General features: G+C 40.2%; 1 protein-coding gene across 8 annotated transcripts in view; it reads left to right on the top strand.

Moving 5' to 3' along the window:
• Positions 1-15,917, top strand: part of MYLK (myosin light chain kinase) — a 180,148-nt gene that overhangs the window by 94,050 nt on the left and 70,181 nt on the right. For 5 of the 8 annotated variants that reach the window (XM_053404081.1, XM_053404091.1, XM_053404099.1 and 2 more), the window contains 3 exons: positions 6,339-6,479; positions 7,948-8,145; positions 11,125-11,371. In XM_053404081.1, coding sequence (XP_053260056.1) covers positions 6,339-6,479; positions 7,948-8,145; positions 11,125-11,371 — 586 coding nt within the window. Of the gene's footprint in view, positions 1-6,338; positions 6,480-7,947; positions 8,146-11,124; positions 11,372-15,550; positions 15,697-15,917 lie in introns of those variants that run through there. The other 3 variants (XM_053404062.1, XM_053404108.1, XM_053404123.1) reach the window with 3 other exon arrangements.

Here is a 15,917-nt window from a genome sequence, read left to right as displayed (position 1 = left end):
CTATAAAATCATAAAATACAGAAGAACTGATGAACAGTGGATCAAATTAATTCTCTAAAAATGCTTGGCGAAACAAAAACGTTTTTGCTGCCTTTCACATGGAACAACTCAAAGCAGCTTCATGTTTATTAAGGCTATGTTGTTTAGAGGTACCTTCCTTTAACAGGAGGCATTGCAAGATAAATATAGCATGGTCCTATATAGCAACTAAAATCCTGTCTAGTGCACCAGCCTACTTTGGGTAAAGGCAGTCTTTGTTATTGCCACTGCCTGTTCATGCATTGACAAAAACCATATTCTAGATACAGCAATTTTATTTTATTTTACTCTTGCAGGCATGGCCATACTTGGCCCTCCAGATGTTTTGGAACTACAACTCCCATCATCCCTAGCTAACAGGACCAGTGGCCAGGGATGATGGGAATTGTAGTCCCAAAACATCCGGAGGGCCAAGTATGGCCATGCCTGCTTTAGGGGAACCTTTTTGACTTTGCGAGCCAGGTCTTTATCTGGCACCACCCCACAGGCTAACCTCCTGTTAAACATGACATCATTATGAAGTCACATAATTGACAGGTGGGTTGTTCTGCCCCTGCCTCTGTATCCCTTGCTCAGGATTCCCAAACTTTTAACAGCCAGCTACTGTCATGTATTTTAGAATCACAGCTCAAGGGCTGTTCCCAGCCCTCCGCTTGGCGCTTTGAGAAGTGCTGAAAATGCACCTGGCTAAGCATTTCTTTCTCCCCTCTCAATCAAGAAAGAAGGAGCACAGATGAAGGAGAAATGTCCAAATTTCCCCATCAGTGTTGCAGTCAAATCGAACTTGCTGGATATTGGACTGCCTTTAAAGAGACAGACCCTTCTAAAATAAGCTCAACTCGGTGCTGGAGAGTATTTTTTATACCTTCTTTAAATGCTATCACATAGTCTTGAAAGGACTACAGCCATGGGGGGGGGGGGAATGTTTTAAGTTGGAAGGGGCCGGTGCAACTAACATGACAATTTCTGGGCTGCTTGCATTTCTCTTGATTTAAGCCAGTGGATGGCAGGTTGAATGACACAACTATGCAGCTCCTGCTCAGTTGTTGGTTGTCTTGTATATATTTATGAATTGGGGAGAAGATTCTCTGTCTAAAAGGTATATCACTTAATGCAACAAGAAGAAGTAGCTAATTAATAGAAATCTGGATGGGTTTGCATGTGTACCCTATTACACTTTATTTCAGAAATTGCCTCCAGATTTCTTGTCTGTATCTGTAAAATTGAAAGCTGAAAGGAGGGTATTCATGAAAGAAAGAAATACAGTATATCAGTGCATGTTGATTATAACAAGACTTCTATATTTTACAACTTTTAAAAAAAAATCAGATAAATTCTATATTCTTGTTCCGTGAAGCTGTTTTTTCTTTTTATGGAGCTGACAGTATTAAAGTATTAAAGCACTGTTAAAAAGTGGAGATTGGATGTCAACCAGAATGGAGATGAACGCTGTGAAGTATATAATCATATTTGGAAGCTGTTCTGTGACTACTTGGCTGTGTATAATTGTGTGTGATTTCTCCTCTGTGAGCTTAGCAAACCAGCACTTTGTGAGTTAAGTCTTTTTCTGCAGTTCAGTTGATTTATTGGACTCAGAGCCAACACAATATTTTAATCACCATAAATGGTCAATGTTGCTGAGCATGTGTGTCTGCAAAGGATTCAAGCTAGGCATTATTTGGCTGCATTATTGTATGGCTCTGGCAAACAGATTCTTCTGGTATAATTAGATCTTTTCCAGAAACTAAACACTACAGAAGATTATTCACATTATACTCGCTTTAGACTCAGTTAAATAGGATGAGAATTTACTGACAAATAAATAAGATTGCTGTTTGGCTACTTTTGAACCAGCCTGCTCTTGCCGTTTGTAGGGCTGGTTGTTAGCCTCATGCTATTGGGTGGTATCAGTTCATTTGAATGTAAATATGCAAATAGGCAATCCCAGCTTAAAAGAGTCCAACCTAGAAATAAATGTGAATTATAGTTTGGATCGAGTGTTAAAGTATTATGAGCAGCATGCATTTCCCTCTCCCTTGCTTTTCCTTGTTTCAGTAATGAGCTACAGTGGTGTCAGCAGAAGTTCAGTCCCCCTCAACTTTCAAGAAAAAGCTTGAAGCTGGACCAGTTTCTCAGAGTTTCTGTGTTTGCTAGATATGCTGGTGGTAGTGATATTCACAGGAGATTTAAGAGCTAAGAATATAAATGTTGCCATTCTTGGCCACAAGAGTGGCCCATGGCAGTTCTCAGAACTACGAAAAACTACTGAGGCTGTTGAGATAAATCAGTACAGTGATTATGTTATCTTTTGTTCCGTGGATAAAATAGAGGGCATGGGGAAGGGTAGCTGTACAAAACAATAACAACAACAAACAGTCCTTCCCCATACAGTTTGGATACCATTTTAGTGTACTTAATAATGACTATAAGAGAATGACGAGTGACTACTTTCAGTGGAGATATGCCCATAAACCATGTGTTGCCAATATGCACCCCAAAGTCATAGGAACAGATTTTGTGAAACCATAGAAGTTGCAAGTCAGAGAACAGCACTTCTCTAGATATGGGTTAAGGGATGGTCTCATGTAATTGAATGCTTAACTACTAAGTTAACCATCATCAGCACAGACTGGTAGATGGAACAGAAGGGGCTATGCAGTCATCTGGTAGGCTAAGCATGCAAGGGCCCTTTGAAGGGCTTTTGTGGAAATATGTGAGATGAACTTTGTACAATGATGATAATTAGGATTTATAAGAATTCCTAAGAACATGAGAAGAATATGTCTGGATTAGGCCAAGGGCCCATCTAGTCCAGGTTTCTTGTTCTCACAGTGGTCAGCCAGGTGGCCATGGGAAGCCTTCAAGGAGGACCTGTGCAACAGCAACTTTCCCTACTGGTGAATTCAAAACATCTAGGCTGCTTCTTGGTGTCGTTTCTTGGACTATGGTAGTGGAAAGAAGAATGGGTTGCATCTACTGTTGGTCCTATTCATGAGCTTGGTTCGTTGATTTCTGTGGGTCTACTCTGAATATAACATAGTTGAATAGAGCCCATTTCCTCTGTCACCCATCCCGTAAACAGAAAGTCCATCATTAGTAGGTTCTGTGGCTAGATTAACCATTTAGTTAATCATGACAACAGCACTCTTTTGTGGATTTGTGATATGTGGGTGATTTGCACTTTGATTCAGAGTGCTAATTACAGCATGAAATGTTCTTCAAAAGTAAAATAAATACCAGAAAATTGAATAGTTTCTCTCCCCCCCCCCACCCAAGTTTATTGTTTTATTTTTACTCTTCTACTGTGAAAAATGCACAGTGTAAGTGTTAGGCTAAGTAAAAAAAGGTGTATTCACACTGGATATTTGAATGGGGAGGAAGGCTGTGTGGTCATGTTCATGCATTCCTTTTTGCATTGATTCCCAGAGGGATAGACCACGGGGATCTTGGAGTTAGCACATGAGTCAGTTTCCTTTCAGCTGGGCATTTTCTTGGTGATACTACTTACACTTCTGGTTTTGTAGCAAACATCAAACTGAAGGTCCTGGGAAACTTTAGTGTAAGTCATGCTGTTAGGTCAATTAAGATTGAACGCAGGCTGCATTTTCTCTGCATGATGAGCCTCACTTCCAAACGTGGAAAACTGTTTTCAGAAGGAAGCACTTGAAAACTTTAATCTCTGTGGAGCTCATCCGTGAAGCATAGTTTGTATGACTTGCAGTGATAATGCCCACAAATGAAGTGCTGGACCTCTTCATTCAGATCCAAGTTACTACATTATATAAAATGAAATGTTGTGTGGAAATTAATTGTGAATGTGTGCCTTTATTATTTTTTTAAAAAAGGATATGGGATTTTAGAATTTCCTTTTTTTCTCTTTTCTAATCTCTCAAACTAAGCATGGCTCTTTTTAGACCAGTAATTGGAAGTGCTGCTTCTCATTTCCCCCATTTGAAATCTGAATCTTGTGTCATTGCAGCTTTTGAAAGATCTGAAGGGATAGGATTAAAACCAGAAGGAAGACATGCATGTACAAATCATTGAGTTTTTTGTGTCAATAAGAATTTACCAACTGCATGTTGTAGAATTTAATAAAAGCCAATGGGAGCTTTTTCTACTAGTCTTCTGGCATTGGTTACATAATTTTGCCAAGTTCTGTGTATGTTTAGAGCTTTGGAAGTATTTTATACATGTCTACTTCAAAAGCAAGTCCCACTGAAGTCAGTGGTGCTTACACCCAGGAAACTGGGTTTGCTGCCCCTCAACTCAGAGTAGCTGATGTTAAGTAGTCCTTCAATTTTCTGTTCTTTGAAACCTAGATTGTGTCACAGTGAGATTAAGATTCTGTTACTGATCTAGAGATTTGGATCAAATCTTCTTGCTGGCCCTTTGTATAACCATGTCTAGATATGAATAAGAGGATAATTTAATCCTCAAAGCATTTTTGATGGCATGTATCCCACTTAATTAAAAAGAGAAAGTTATGGACATATCCATTAAGGTGAAGAGTTTTATACAGGGCACAGTTGGGAAACTGCTAGTAGGAATATTCCCATGTTAATATATCCGGGACAGACTAAGGAATAATGAATGCTTAGTGGAAACATACTTTTTTTCATAAATCACAGAGGATATTTGTTTTGGTAGCAGAAGAGACGACTAAGAGCCCTGTAGTATCTTTAATGACTTTATATTGTGGCATTAGGTGTATGAAATAGTTGCCTGGATGGGGTAGGTATATAGATTCTGAATAAATAAGAAAGAGATAAAATGTTTTATTGCATTAAGTGATCTCAAAAGGTTAAGCAATGCAGAAGTTGTGTTTTCCCTTTTGTTGAGTACAATAAGACTGAATAACCTATGGTACAGGTGTTTTATCTGTCAACTAGCTTAAAGCTGTTCATTATAAAATTTTCTTAAGTAAGTTGCATTATTGCATGTATGTTTATAATAGCACTCATTGAGTATGTGAGGACATATCTGTTAATATGCTCTTATCAGAAGCTTTTTAAAGCATCATTTTTAGTGTTTCTTTACTTTCTTTTTAAGTAGACCATGTCTGGAATTCATATTTTTTCAACCTGAACATCGGTTAAAGATTAGAACCAAATTGACCTAATAATAGAATTTAGCTCTTCTGATTGGGAATTTTAAACCTCCCTCCCCCTCATAATGTGAATATAGTTAGTGTTAAGGAAGAGTATTATGCAATCCAGGAAACATTTTCTTAAGTATTTGCAGGGCTTGCTATTGCTCTATGTAGGATTGTGTTCTAAAGGCTGTAGATTTGGGTTAGCCCTCCACTTCCCTCCTTCCTGTTACTACAAAATAAAAAGGAGCTGGCAAAAGCATTCAATTTCAGCCAGAGACCACAGGCAACCTTGCTTCCCGAAGGGGATTTGCATGATCATGCTGGTGTGGGTGGGTGTCCCACCCACCCCCCACCCGCCATGCCACAGCAATCATGACTATTGTAGTTTTCTGAGAGCAACTTTCTTTGTTGTGGCTGTTCATATTGTTATAAGTATATACTCACAAGGCACAATCCTATGATTCCTCAGTGATTGTCTCGGGGGAAACAGTATATTTCAGGTCTCTCCTAGCTGAAGGTGGCGAGAGAGGTCCTTCCTTGAAAAGGGAACTCTAACCTTGGAATCCTCCTACCTGCGGCTTCCAAAAGGTCTGCAGCTAGTGCTTCTCCTACTTTGAGATGACAAAAACTAGGTGTGCTGGGGATTTGCTAGGAATGTGCTGGAAGATGCTGTGGATCCACAGAATCCAAATCATTTTGTTTCACTGATGTGCCCCTGGAGCAGTGGCAGGACTGTGCCAGCCCTGGAGCTGGCATTGCATATTTCCCTCCTATCCCTCTCAATGGAAGGAAAAAGCTTTGGTAAATAAAAACTGTTGTAAAAGGCCTAATAAAAAGGGGAAAGCTACACCCTCTTAAAAAAAATCCTCCCACCCTCCCGTTTTCTCTCTCTCTTTCCCACATTATTTGAATTTAAGGCCAAAAAAAAGGATGATAGAAATGGATGCACAGCTTTAGTCAATATTGCATTTTTAAAAAATATAAAGAATTTTCAACAGAAAAATATATTAGGGGGCTGTTTTCAGTTTCAGAAAGAAAACCCTCTGTTCCATACAACTGCCTCTTGCTGCTGGATCAACAATAGCAATGGACTTTTTTTTTCATTGGAAATGGTCCCTGTCCCATTCCGTTTTTGTTCCAATTAAAAAGCAGTTTATTACTTTGTACAAGTCTTTCCTAATTTGAACTGTTGTCTTGTTTGTTCAAGCAGAAAAGAAGAGCAGAAATAAACCTCAAAGAGCACATCCTGCCCCAGTCAACAAAACCTTCCCTCCAATCTTCCTAAAAGGCCTAAGTGACCTCAAGGTGATGGATGGAAGCCAAGTGATTATGACAGTAGAAGTTTCGGGTAAGAGCCTGTGCTTATTAATGGATCATGGTCACCTGTTTTGAGGTTTGACAAGGCTACTTTAACCCAGCAGTTTCTCCTCCTGGTTTCTAGGCACTTTTTTATATCCCAGTTTTTCCTTCTAACGTTTGGAAAGTCAACATTTAGGGAGGCTTGTCCTGGCCAGGAAATTTCATGCATATCTTCAAGAAATTTGCTTATTTTAAACATATTTTGCTCTTAACCCATCCTAAGACTTCAAAGATTAGGCAGACAATAGGGTCCTTTCAGACAATATGTTTTGTGTGGCTGGGGTTTTAATTTTAGTTTGCACTGGGGCATTATCTGCCACATATGGTATGTTTTAAGGCCAGTGCTGAAACCCACCCACAGCCCAGTGGAAAGTACAAAAAAATCCATATAAACCCTTCTTCCATCTGCATGGAACAGATAGAGTTTAAAGAAAGGGCAGCGGATGGTATTTCCAGCCACTGTCTGCGGAGTGGGGAAGAGTCATTTAAAATGTGTAAAAAGGAGGCTATAGAGAAATCTTTATCTGGAATTTATTACATCTGGTGTGCTTTGGAAAACCAGAATTGTGGATGTCTTTATGTGGGTGCATGTGCGACTGCCGAGGAAGTGGAAGGTTTTTTTGGGGGGGGGATATCATTGTGTACCATGGGACTGTAAAGTAGGCTGGAATCTGACAATTCCATAGTGAGGAAAGCACAAAAAAGAGACTACATGCTACTTCTGCATATGCTACTATATAGATTTTGCTGCAGACATTTCCATAAGAAGGGCAGGACTGCAATATGTGCATCACCCCTTCTCAAGGACAGATTTGCATAAGATTTGCATAAATTAATATACATGGATAGATGCAAATTTAGAAATAAATATTATAATGTAAATAAAAATAACAGTACAGAGGGACGGAGAATCTGTTGTCAGGTGAGCTGTGTGCCTGCTCAGCCTGCTGTCTGGATGCAGACTGAGAATGGACTACTTCAAGGCTCCTCCATGGGATTATTTATCGATATTCAGCAACTGGACTGGACAACCCTTCAAATAGAGGACACCATCAAATAGTGGACTGTCCTCTCACTGATCTTTCAATAGAGGACTGCCTCCTGTAAAGAAGTATACATGGCCATCCTAGTATGGGGGAAGTAGAGCCGAGGATAAGAGAGGAAAGGTGGTGCAGAGCCTTGTGGCTCCTGGATTCACAGGAAAGCATAGGACAGCAGGAGGGTTGTTAAATAGCTAAACCTAAGTGCCATTATATGCAATATGCCCTCAGGGTAATTTTGAGCTACCTGAATGTAGCTGAGAATAGGTCTATTTTAAAAACCTATGCAAAAGGAAGTCAAAGTGAGTTGTTTGTTCCTCCTTATCTCATGACTGCAGTTGGCCTAGTAGAATAGCTCGCACGCTTCCGTTGTTGCTTATGGTTTATCTCAAAGCCTTGTGTTTTGTTGTGGCTCAGCTAACCCGCCTCCTGAAATAATTTGGCTGCACAATGGGAAAGAAATCCAGGAAACGGAGGATTTTCATTTTGAGAAGAAGGGGAATGAATATAGCCTGTATATCCAGGAGGTATTTCCTGAGGATACTGGAAAGTACACCTGTGAGGCTTGGAATGACTTAGGAGAAATTCAGACTGAAGCAACACTAACTGTACAAGGTAATCATTCTTTTCTGTCCTCCTCAGCATTATTGAGCATTTGTGACAGCAACACAGGAAAGCATTCTGCTGTACCCGATGAATGACAGTTTCAAAGAGAGAGGAGAGAATTCAAACTTTCCCCTTGTGGTTTCATTTTCTGTATAACTTTCTCAAGAATTCTGCGTATTTAAGAATTTACTCTAATCTCCAAACTAGGAAAAGCATAGCAGAGTATAAAATCAGAATATAAGGATGTATGTAAAGGTTGTAGATTGCTTCTGCAAAAATTTTGGAAAGCTAGGCACGTGAGTGTCAATAATAAGCCAGGGATAAGACAGTATCTTCAGTACCAGAAACAGCATACCTCTGAATTTCATTTGCTGGGGACCATTAGGAGGAAATTGTTATTATGCTTGTGTCCTGCCTGTGGTAGGCCGCTGTGAGAACAGGATGATGGACTAGATGGGCCTTTGGTCTGATCCAGCCACACTTTTCTTACACTTCAAGAAACTTAGCAGACTGTCAATAATTAATCTGACATTTTAAGATCAAGTTACAGTCTGCATTCATCTGTATCACTGTTATGTCTCTTCTTTGTGGATCCTCTCCTTTGTGGATAAAGTAACAATATAGATGGATGGATGGATGGATGGATGATAGGGTGGGGAGTAACACAGTCTTATTGGAGGTGTTCAATTTCACCATGGTTGACAGGATCAAGTATTTCTTTAGGCTTTAAAGTTAAAAATTTCTGGAAATCTGCTTGGCCCAGCTTATACGCAAACAGCCTTGATATTATCGTAAGTGAGCATGAGGAACTAATCCAAAAGGGAAGTGTAGCCAAGCCGCTAAGGAGCACAATGAGTGATTGCCGTGAATTTTTTCTGGACAGAAAAATGCAGATAGGGAAACCGAAGCAAACTCTACATCAGTATCAGAGGGGAAAGAGGAGTTAAAAGGAGTGCTCGGTAAGGTAACTGCATGGATGATGCTTGCTGAAAATATTTTATTTATAAAAATATTTATAGACCACTATATCACCATACTATATTTTTGTAAGGAAAAATGCCGTCACACTGCAGTTCATGTGGCTGCTGATACATGGCCATGGCGACTGCACCATGAGGACAGAACAGCAGGCAGGAGGTGGAGGCAGATAGGTGAGCAAGCAGGGACAAGCAGAAGGTAACTGGAGGCAGGCAGATGAGTGTGGCTCACACTTTACAAGCCTTCCTGCTCTCCTCCAGGAGCTGCCACTGGTTGGTTTGGGAGATAGTGTGCGAATGAGCAGGCAGGGACAAGCAGAGTGAGTGGGGTAGGGCACCACCAACAGAAAGAAGTGTGCTTTTCTCCTCTTCTTTCCCAACCCCCTTGCCCATGGCATTGGTGAAAGGGGGTCTTGTGAGAAGCTGTGAGAAGAGACGGGAGCTTGGGGCAAACGATGGGAGGATGGGGATTAGCAGTGCCTTTGTTGTATTCATTTTTGTCACCTGCTTGAAACATTTTTATTTAGGCATTTTTGTTTATGCAAACAGGTTACCTGTGTTTTAACTTTTTTTTAGCTACTGCCATTTTTTAACATTTTCTGAACATCTTTAAATTTTCTGAACATCTTTAAAATATGTTTTTACTGTTTTATTTCATATTTTTGTAAATCACTTAGAGGATTTTTTTATACAATCAAGTAGTATGTAAATTTTCTTAGACACAATGGAAATAAAAATTGGTCTACAAGCAAATATATTGTTCTTTACTGTCCCTATACTAGAGGCCATGCAATAATTCTGTTAAATGGCACTTAAATTCATGTTGTTGTTTTTCCTAACTTAAACTTTGGACCCTTGGAAAACTTGTTCAGAAGCCAGACATTCTTCTGGCTTTTATTGCTAGGATCATAAAAATAGTGGATATCTGCAAATACAAACAAGCCCTTAAAAGAAGGCTGATTCTCCCTAGATAAATCTCCCTGTTATGGCTGTACTCACTACTAGAAGAAAGGAAGATACCCTTAGCTAAGGCCCCAAGCTTTATTTCCCTCCATTGACTTAATTATGTGCAATCCCAAATAGTTTTTGCTTCAGTGTTGTGAGTTGCTGTTCAGAACTTCAGATGCCTATGTTTGATTTTCATAACATTTCAGATGTTGACTTTTCCCATTCCTTAGTTCCTCTGAATATAAGAAAGGAACCAGCAACCTGAGGATTAACAGCATTAAAATTCTGAAATGGAGAGTTTAACCCTTTGGATATTCCCAAGGTGGTAGTGGAAAGTAATTCAAATGAGGATAGCACTTCTGGTCTTTTGACATAGGTGTTCTCTACTGGTGGTCAACCTTTGAAAGAACAGACAAGAAGGCAAAATTCCTAAATGAATTATTTTATACAACCACTGTGGTCATGGCCAGCAGGTGGGTTCATCTCCTTTGCCTGAAAGGAAGAAAAAAATGGAGAAAGGAAGAAAAAGGAAAGAAGGAAATGTTCATGTGCATAAGAATTTCTATTTCTATATTTTTTACTTAACTCATTGTGTTTCTACCTTAGTAATTCTAACAGGTGCACTCCTGAACAACTAGTTTCAGTCATGGCCCAATATGATGTTCTGCAATAGTGTGAGAGAGTCAAATTGGTGTTCAAATGCTGATGAGACTTTGCTGAGCCAGATGGATCCTGGTCTCAGATCTATCAAGGCTTAGTGTTGTTTGGGTTAGAATGGGTACCAGAGTTTCCAGTGTTGGTTTGGGAGGAGAAGAACTTTGATTCTGGGCTAGACTATGACTTTATGCACATAGGATAGCTCTCTCCCTGGATGATGAAGCACCTGTGCTGTGTACAAAAGAAGAAATGATGTAAATTAATGTGATGTAAATACAGTAAATTAATGTGAATCCTAAGATAGTAACTTCAGGTTGAATTAATCCACTTAGCTGTTTATATTTTGAATCACACCCACCTCCATTACTTCTTTCAGCTTTTTCTTTTTTCTTTATTTTTCTTCCAGAGCCTCAGGATGGCATTCAGCCATGGTTCATTAGCAAGCCAAGATCAGTGATAGCAGAAGCTGGGCAGAATGTCCTTATTTCCTGTGCCATTGCTGGAGATCCTTTCCCCATGGTTCATTGGTTCAAAGATGGGCAGGAAGTGATGCCAGGAGCAGGATGTGAATTCCTGCAAAATGAAGACATCTTCACATTGATTATAAGAAATGTACAGCCTTCTCATATTGGGCAGTACGAAATACAGCTCAGGTACGTCAAGTGCAAAATTATACGGTGCTAAACAGATTTATTTATTTATGCATGCCATTTCTATGCCACTTAGTTATTCACATTTAAAAGTGGTGTACGTGAAATGTAATCCTAAATGTGAACTATAAGACATTTTAATAATTTATTAATGAATGGTTATTTTCACCTTCCCAGAGCATGCATAAGTAGTCATGGAAATTGACATTGTGGGCATTATGTTTATATTTGTAGCAGCCATTGATGTTTAGCCCAGGCTTGCTATGTTGCAAGCATTTTGCTGTTGCTGCCTTTTCATGGCCTGCTTTTCACATTGGCCTGCTTTCAGTGGATCTTTAAGGCTCAAACTACACAGCATGTGGGGTTCTGTGTTTTTATTCTTCTGCTCCCCATTCCTTTATTACAAATGAAAATCAGGCAGCAGTGGTGTAGCGTGGGTTGTCAGAACCCGGGGCAAGGCAAGTAACTTGCACCCCTAACCCGTGGATTTGCGCCCCCTAACCCCCAGATGTTGTGCCTGGTGCGGCCAGCCCCCCCTGCACCCCCCACGCTACGCCACTGTCAGGCAGTCATTTTTTTCTGGTGAGAGTAACTTTCCAAAGTGGCATTTTAACCCTCAGTGACAGAGATACAGGTAAAGATGTGGTGATCTCTTGCCTTCCCCCCTGCAGGTGAAAAACCTTTGGGTAGGAGATTTTGTCTTGAAAATAAGAAGCAAGGAAAGGGTTAAATGGCTGTGTGCGCTCTCCCCGCCCCCCCCGTCCCCCCTCCACCTTTATTCTGCTCTGGCTTGCAGACTGTCCAGGCTGATTTTATTTTATTTTTTAAACTCAGAGTAGGGGGAAAGGCATGCATAACATTGTTGTGTGTGATAGTAGGTGGCTCAAACTGGGCATTCTGTCCTGATAATTTCCCACAATACAAACAGGGGGATTCGCTGCTTCACAAAATTGTTTGAAATGTATATGGACTGCAGGTCAAAAAATTGTTTTTATATACTTCTTTTGGCATGGACAGACTTCAGGCTTGCAGACCTGGCTTCATTTTTTTTTTTAAACTGGAACCCTGAGGTTCACCAACCAGTGCCATGAGCAGAGTAGTGGATCAAGGAGCAGAGCCAGTTATTTAACCATACTCCATGAGCCATTCCCTTGGATGACTTGAATATATAACTGCAAATCTACATCTGAGTTAGAATCCTTGAACTGTAGTAACAGCCTGTCCTTTTGTGGGGAGGGGGAAAGCAGTTTTTTTTGTTGCTGTCGTTAAAGTTTGAGAGTCAGAAATCTTTGAAAAGCTACTGCAAATCATCCAGAAATCTAATAGATCCCAGTCTGCCTTCTGACCACGCCTAATTCATTGGTATAGCGTGGAAAGAACTCTGTGCTGTTTGCAAAAGCCTATCAAAGCAGTTTATAGTATTTACAGCATTTATTTGCCCACATATGGATCCATTCACCACTTTTGTAGGATTTGAATTTAGGTATGTTCTTTAAACATTGTGTCAACTTAAATGTTTTTGACTGGGGGAAAAACAACTCATGTTCAGATTCTTTTTCCTCCAGGCAAGGCTGATCAAATGCTAAAGTATATTCCCTGGTATGGTCTTAAGAAAAGCAGTGGTACAGCTTCATACTGATAATATCATTACACGCTATTTACTGTGCTTAGATGTATTGCCTTATTCGGTTAATATTTTTGATTTTGTTTAACCTACGTGACTTTTTTTGGCCTGGGATAACTTTTAAACAAACTGTCTTGTGCTACCTATTTAGTTTTAGTTAAATACAAAAGTTTCCTGTGCAGCCCAGTCCTAGGCATGGAACTCACTAGGAAGTAAGTTCTACTGTGGGGGCTTTACTCTCAGGGAAGTATTGTAGTCTTAGGGTTACATTTTAAATTTTACTGCCCCAATTCAGTGTTCTGTGGGTACAAGTTTTTGGTTTTCATTTGCTTGTTTTTTTGAACTTTCTACCTTACATATTCAGTATGGAATGTCTAGGAAGAGGAGGTGAGACTGCAGTTAGTGGGCTGATGGGCCTCTGTTGGTTCTGGGTTTAGAATAGAAAGTGAAGCTGTGTTGTAGAGATTTAAAACTGAATCTAATTAAGCTTTGAAGGTTCATAGAAGCATAGCGTTTTAGAACTGGGCAGAACCTTGAAGGTCATCTAGACCAACCCCCTACAATGCAGGAATCTCAACTAATGCATCCCTGACAGATAGCCATCCAACCTCTGCTTTAAAACATCCAAGGAAGGAGAGTCCACCACCTCTGGAAGGAGTCCGTCCCACTGTTGAACAGCTCTTAACATCAGAAAGTTCTTCCTGATGTTTAGTCAAAATCTCCTTTCTTGTAACTTGAAGCCATTGGTTTGAGTCCTACCCTCTGGAGCAAGAGAAAACAAGCTTGCTCCATCTTCCATGTGATAACACTTTAGATATTTGAAGATGGCTATCTTCTCAGTCTCTTCTTCACCAGGCTAAACGTACTCAGTTCCCTCAGCTGTTCCTCATAAGGCTTGGTTTCCAGACCACTGCACACATTCCAGCTTGTCAATACCCTCCTTAAAGTGGTGCCCAGAACTGTTGTGGTCTAACCAAGGCAGAATAGAGTGGTACTATAACTTCCCTTGATTGGGCGCTGTTGATGCAGCCTAGAACAGCATTAGCTTTATTTGCTGTTGCATCACACTGTTGACTCATGCGAAACTTGTGGTCTACTAAGACCCCTAGATCCCTTTATTTTGCACTATTAACAAGCCAAGTGTCCCCCATCTTATATTTGTGCAACTATGTTTGTTCCTATTAAAATTCATTTTGTTACTTTGGGCCCAGTTCTCCAAACCATTAAGGTCATCCTGAATCCTGAATCTGTCTTCCCGGGGCATTAGCTACCCCTCCCAGATTGATGTCATCTGCATCCCAAAAAAGGGGATAAATTTGTATTAAAATTGTGTACATGGTCATGCAAATTTAGAAAGAAATGGTACAATTTAACTAAAAATACTATACATCTCACCACAATGAGGAAAGCTGAGACCAGGTTGCTGTCCAGGTACAACTTATAAATGGGCAGCTTCAGGGTTCCTGCTCTCCCGTAATAGTGATCTTTATCTGTAGAGCAGATGATCAGGCACCAAATGGGTTGCAAGTGACCAAAGTATTTTGTGTCAGCACATGTTTGTGTGTTCTGTGTTGAGCTTGAGTTTGCATGCCAAATTGCCTAGCTGTAAACATGCCATCAGTGTGATTTAAAATGACTTGAATCTAGTTCTGAATAGACCTATTTGCAGCCTGTGAGCTTCCAGATGCCATTGCTTCCAATTCCCAACTGCCCTCGGCCCCAGCCAGTGTGGCCAATAGTCAGACATGATGGGAGCTGGACTTAAAAGGACCACAGGTTCTCCATTCCTGGTTTTGACTGTATGGTCTAAGCCAATTATGTGGGTGTAGAAGATTGTGGCTTGATTCACACCTAAAATAAAATGTTCAGCAGGTTGATTTTAGTCATATGTCTCTGTTCTGAAGGTTCTGCTAAATCCCATTCATTTTGAAAACATAATGGGATTCGGTTAAAAAAGAATACTCCAGGAGTTTCTCATGTTCCTATTTCTACATCCAGTGCCTTGAGAATGTTTCCAGAGAGATAAATCTTCCAGATAATATTAATTAAAAGAAAAACCTTCCAGGCTAGTCATGGGGTTGGGCTTATAGTGGGAAACCCTTAAAAATCCACCCTCTGATAAAATATCTCCTCCTTCTTTTAACTGTTGGCAAAGGGCCAGTCCATCTTTCTTTTCTTTTAAATGAATGCAGTAGCATTGTTTATAGAGTTGCCTGAAGCCATAAAATCTGTGTTGCTTCCCCCCTCCCCCACTTGGCATCTCTTGGGGGAGATGAGCCATTTTGAAGATGTATCTTCTGTGAAGCATAACATGGTTTGGGGGGGGGTTGGGAAAAGGGGAAAGTATTTTAATGACTTCTTTAATGGGAGTCATTTCCAACAGGCATCTCTGGCATTCCTCTGCAAAAGGAAGAATAAGTGCTCAGCACCATATATGGTGACACTTTTATTTTTTATATTTTTTTTAATATAAACATGCACAGACTGAAACAATCTGCAAGGGAAGGAGAAGAGGGGGTGGGGAAGGGAAGAGGGGTCCCTGCTTTTAATATCTTAGTGTTAGGAAAGTTAAAAGCTTGGTATTGTATAAACAAACACAGGGACAAGGCTTGGAGAACCTTTTAAGCGTTGCAAAACAGTGCTTTTCCCTTGCTTGGGTTCACAATTTTGATATTTATTTTCCTTCAGGTTGCTTGTTTTGGAGGTAAAACACACCCACCCCAGCCTTTATTTTGAAGCTCATTAGCAATGACTCAGTGTGCCTTTCAAGCAGGGAGAAAAGTTCCAGGGGTGGGGAATATTGTTTGTTTTTTGACAGTGATAGCAACTTGGATGTTTACTGGGATAGTGGGCTGGGTGCGGGGGAAACCAAGCCTAGTGAGGGTGGGTGGTTTGGGTATGTGGCTTGCTCAGTTTACTTTCTGA

The sequence above is a fragment of the Podarcis raffonei genome, chromosome 1 (assembly GCF_027172205.1).
Source record: "Podarcis raffonei isolate rPodRaf1 chromosome 1, rPodRaf1.pri, whole genome shotgun sequence".
Lineage (NCBI taxonomy): Eukaryota > Metazoa > Chordata > Lepidosauria > Squamata > Lacertidae > Podarcis > Podarcis raffonei.
The sequence above is the reverse complement of the archived record's forward strand: the minus strand, read 5'-3'. Positions and strand labels throughout refer to the sequence as shown.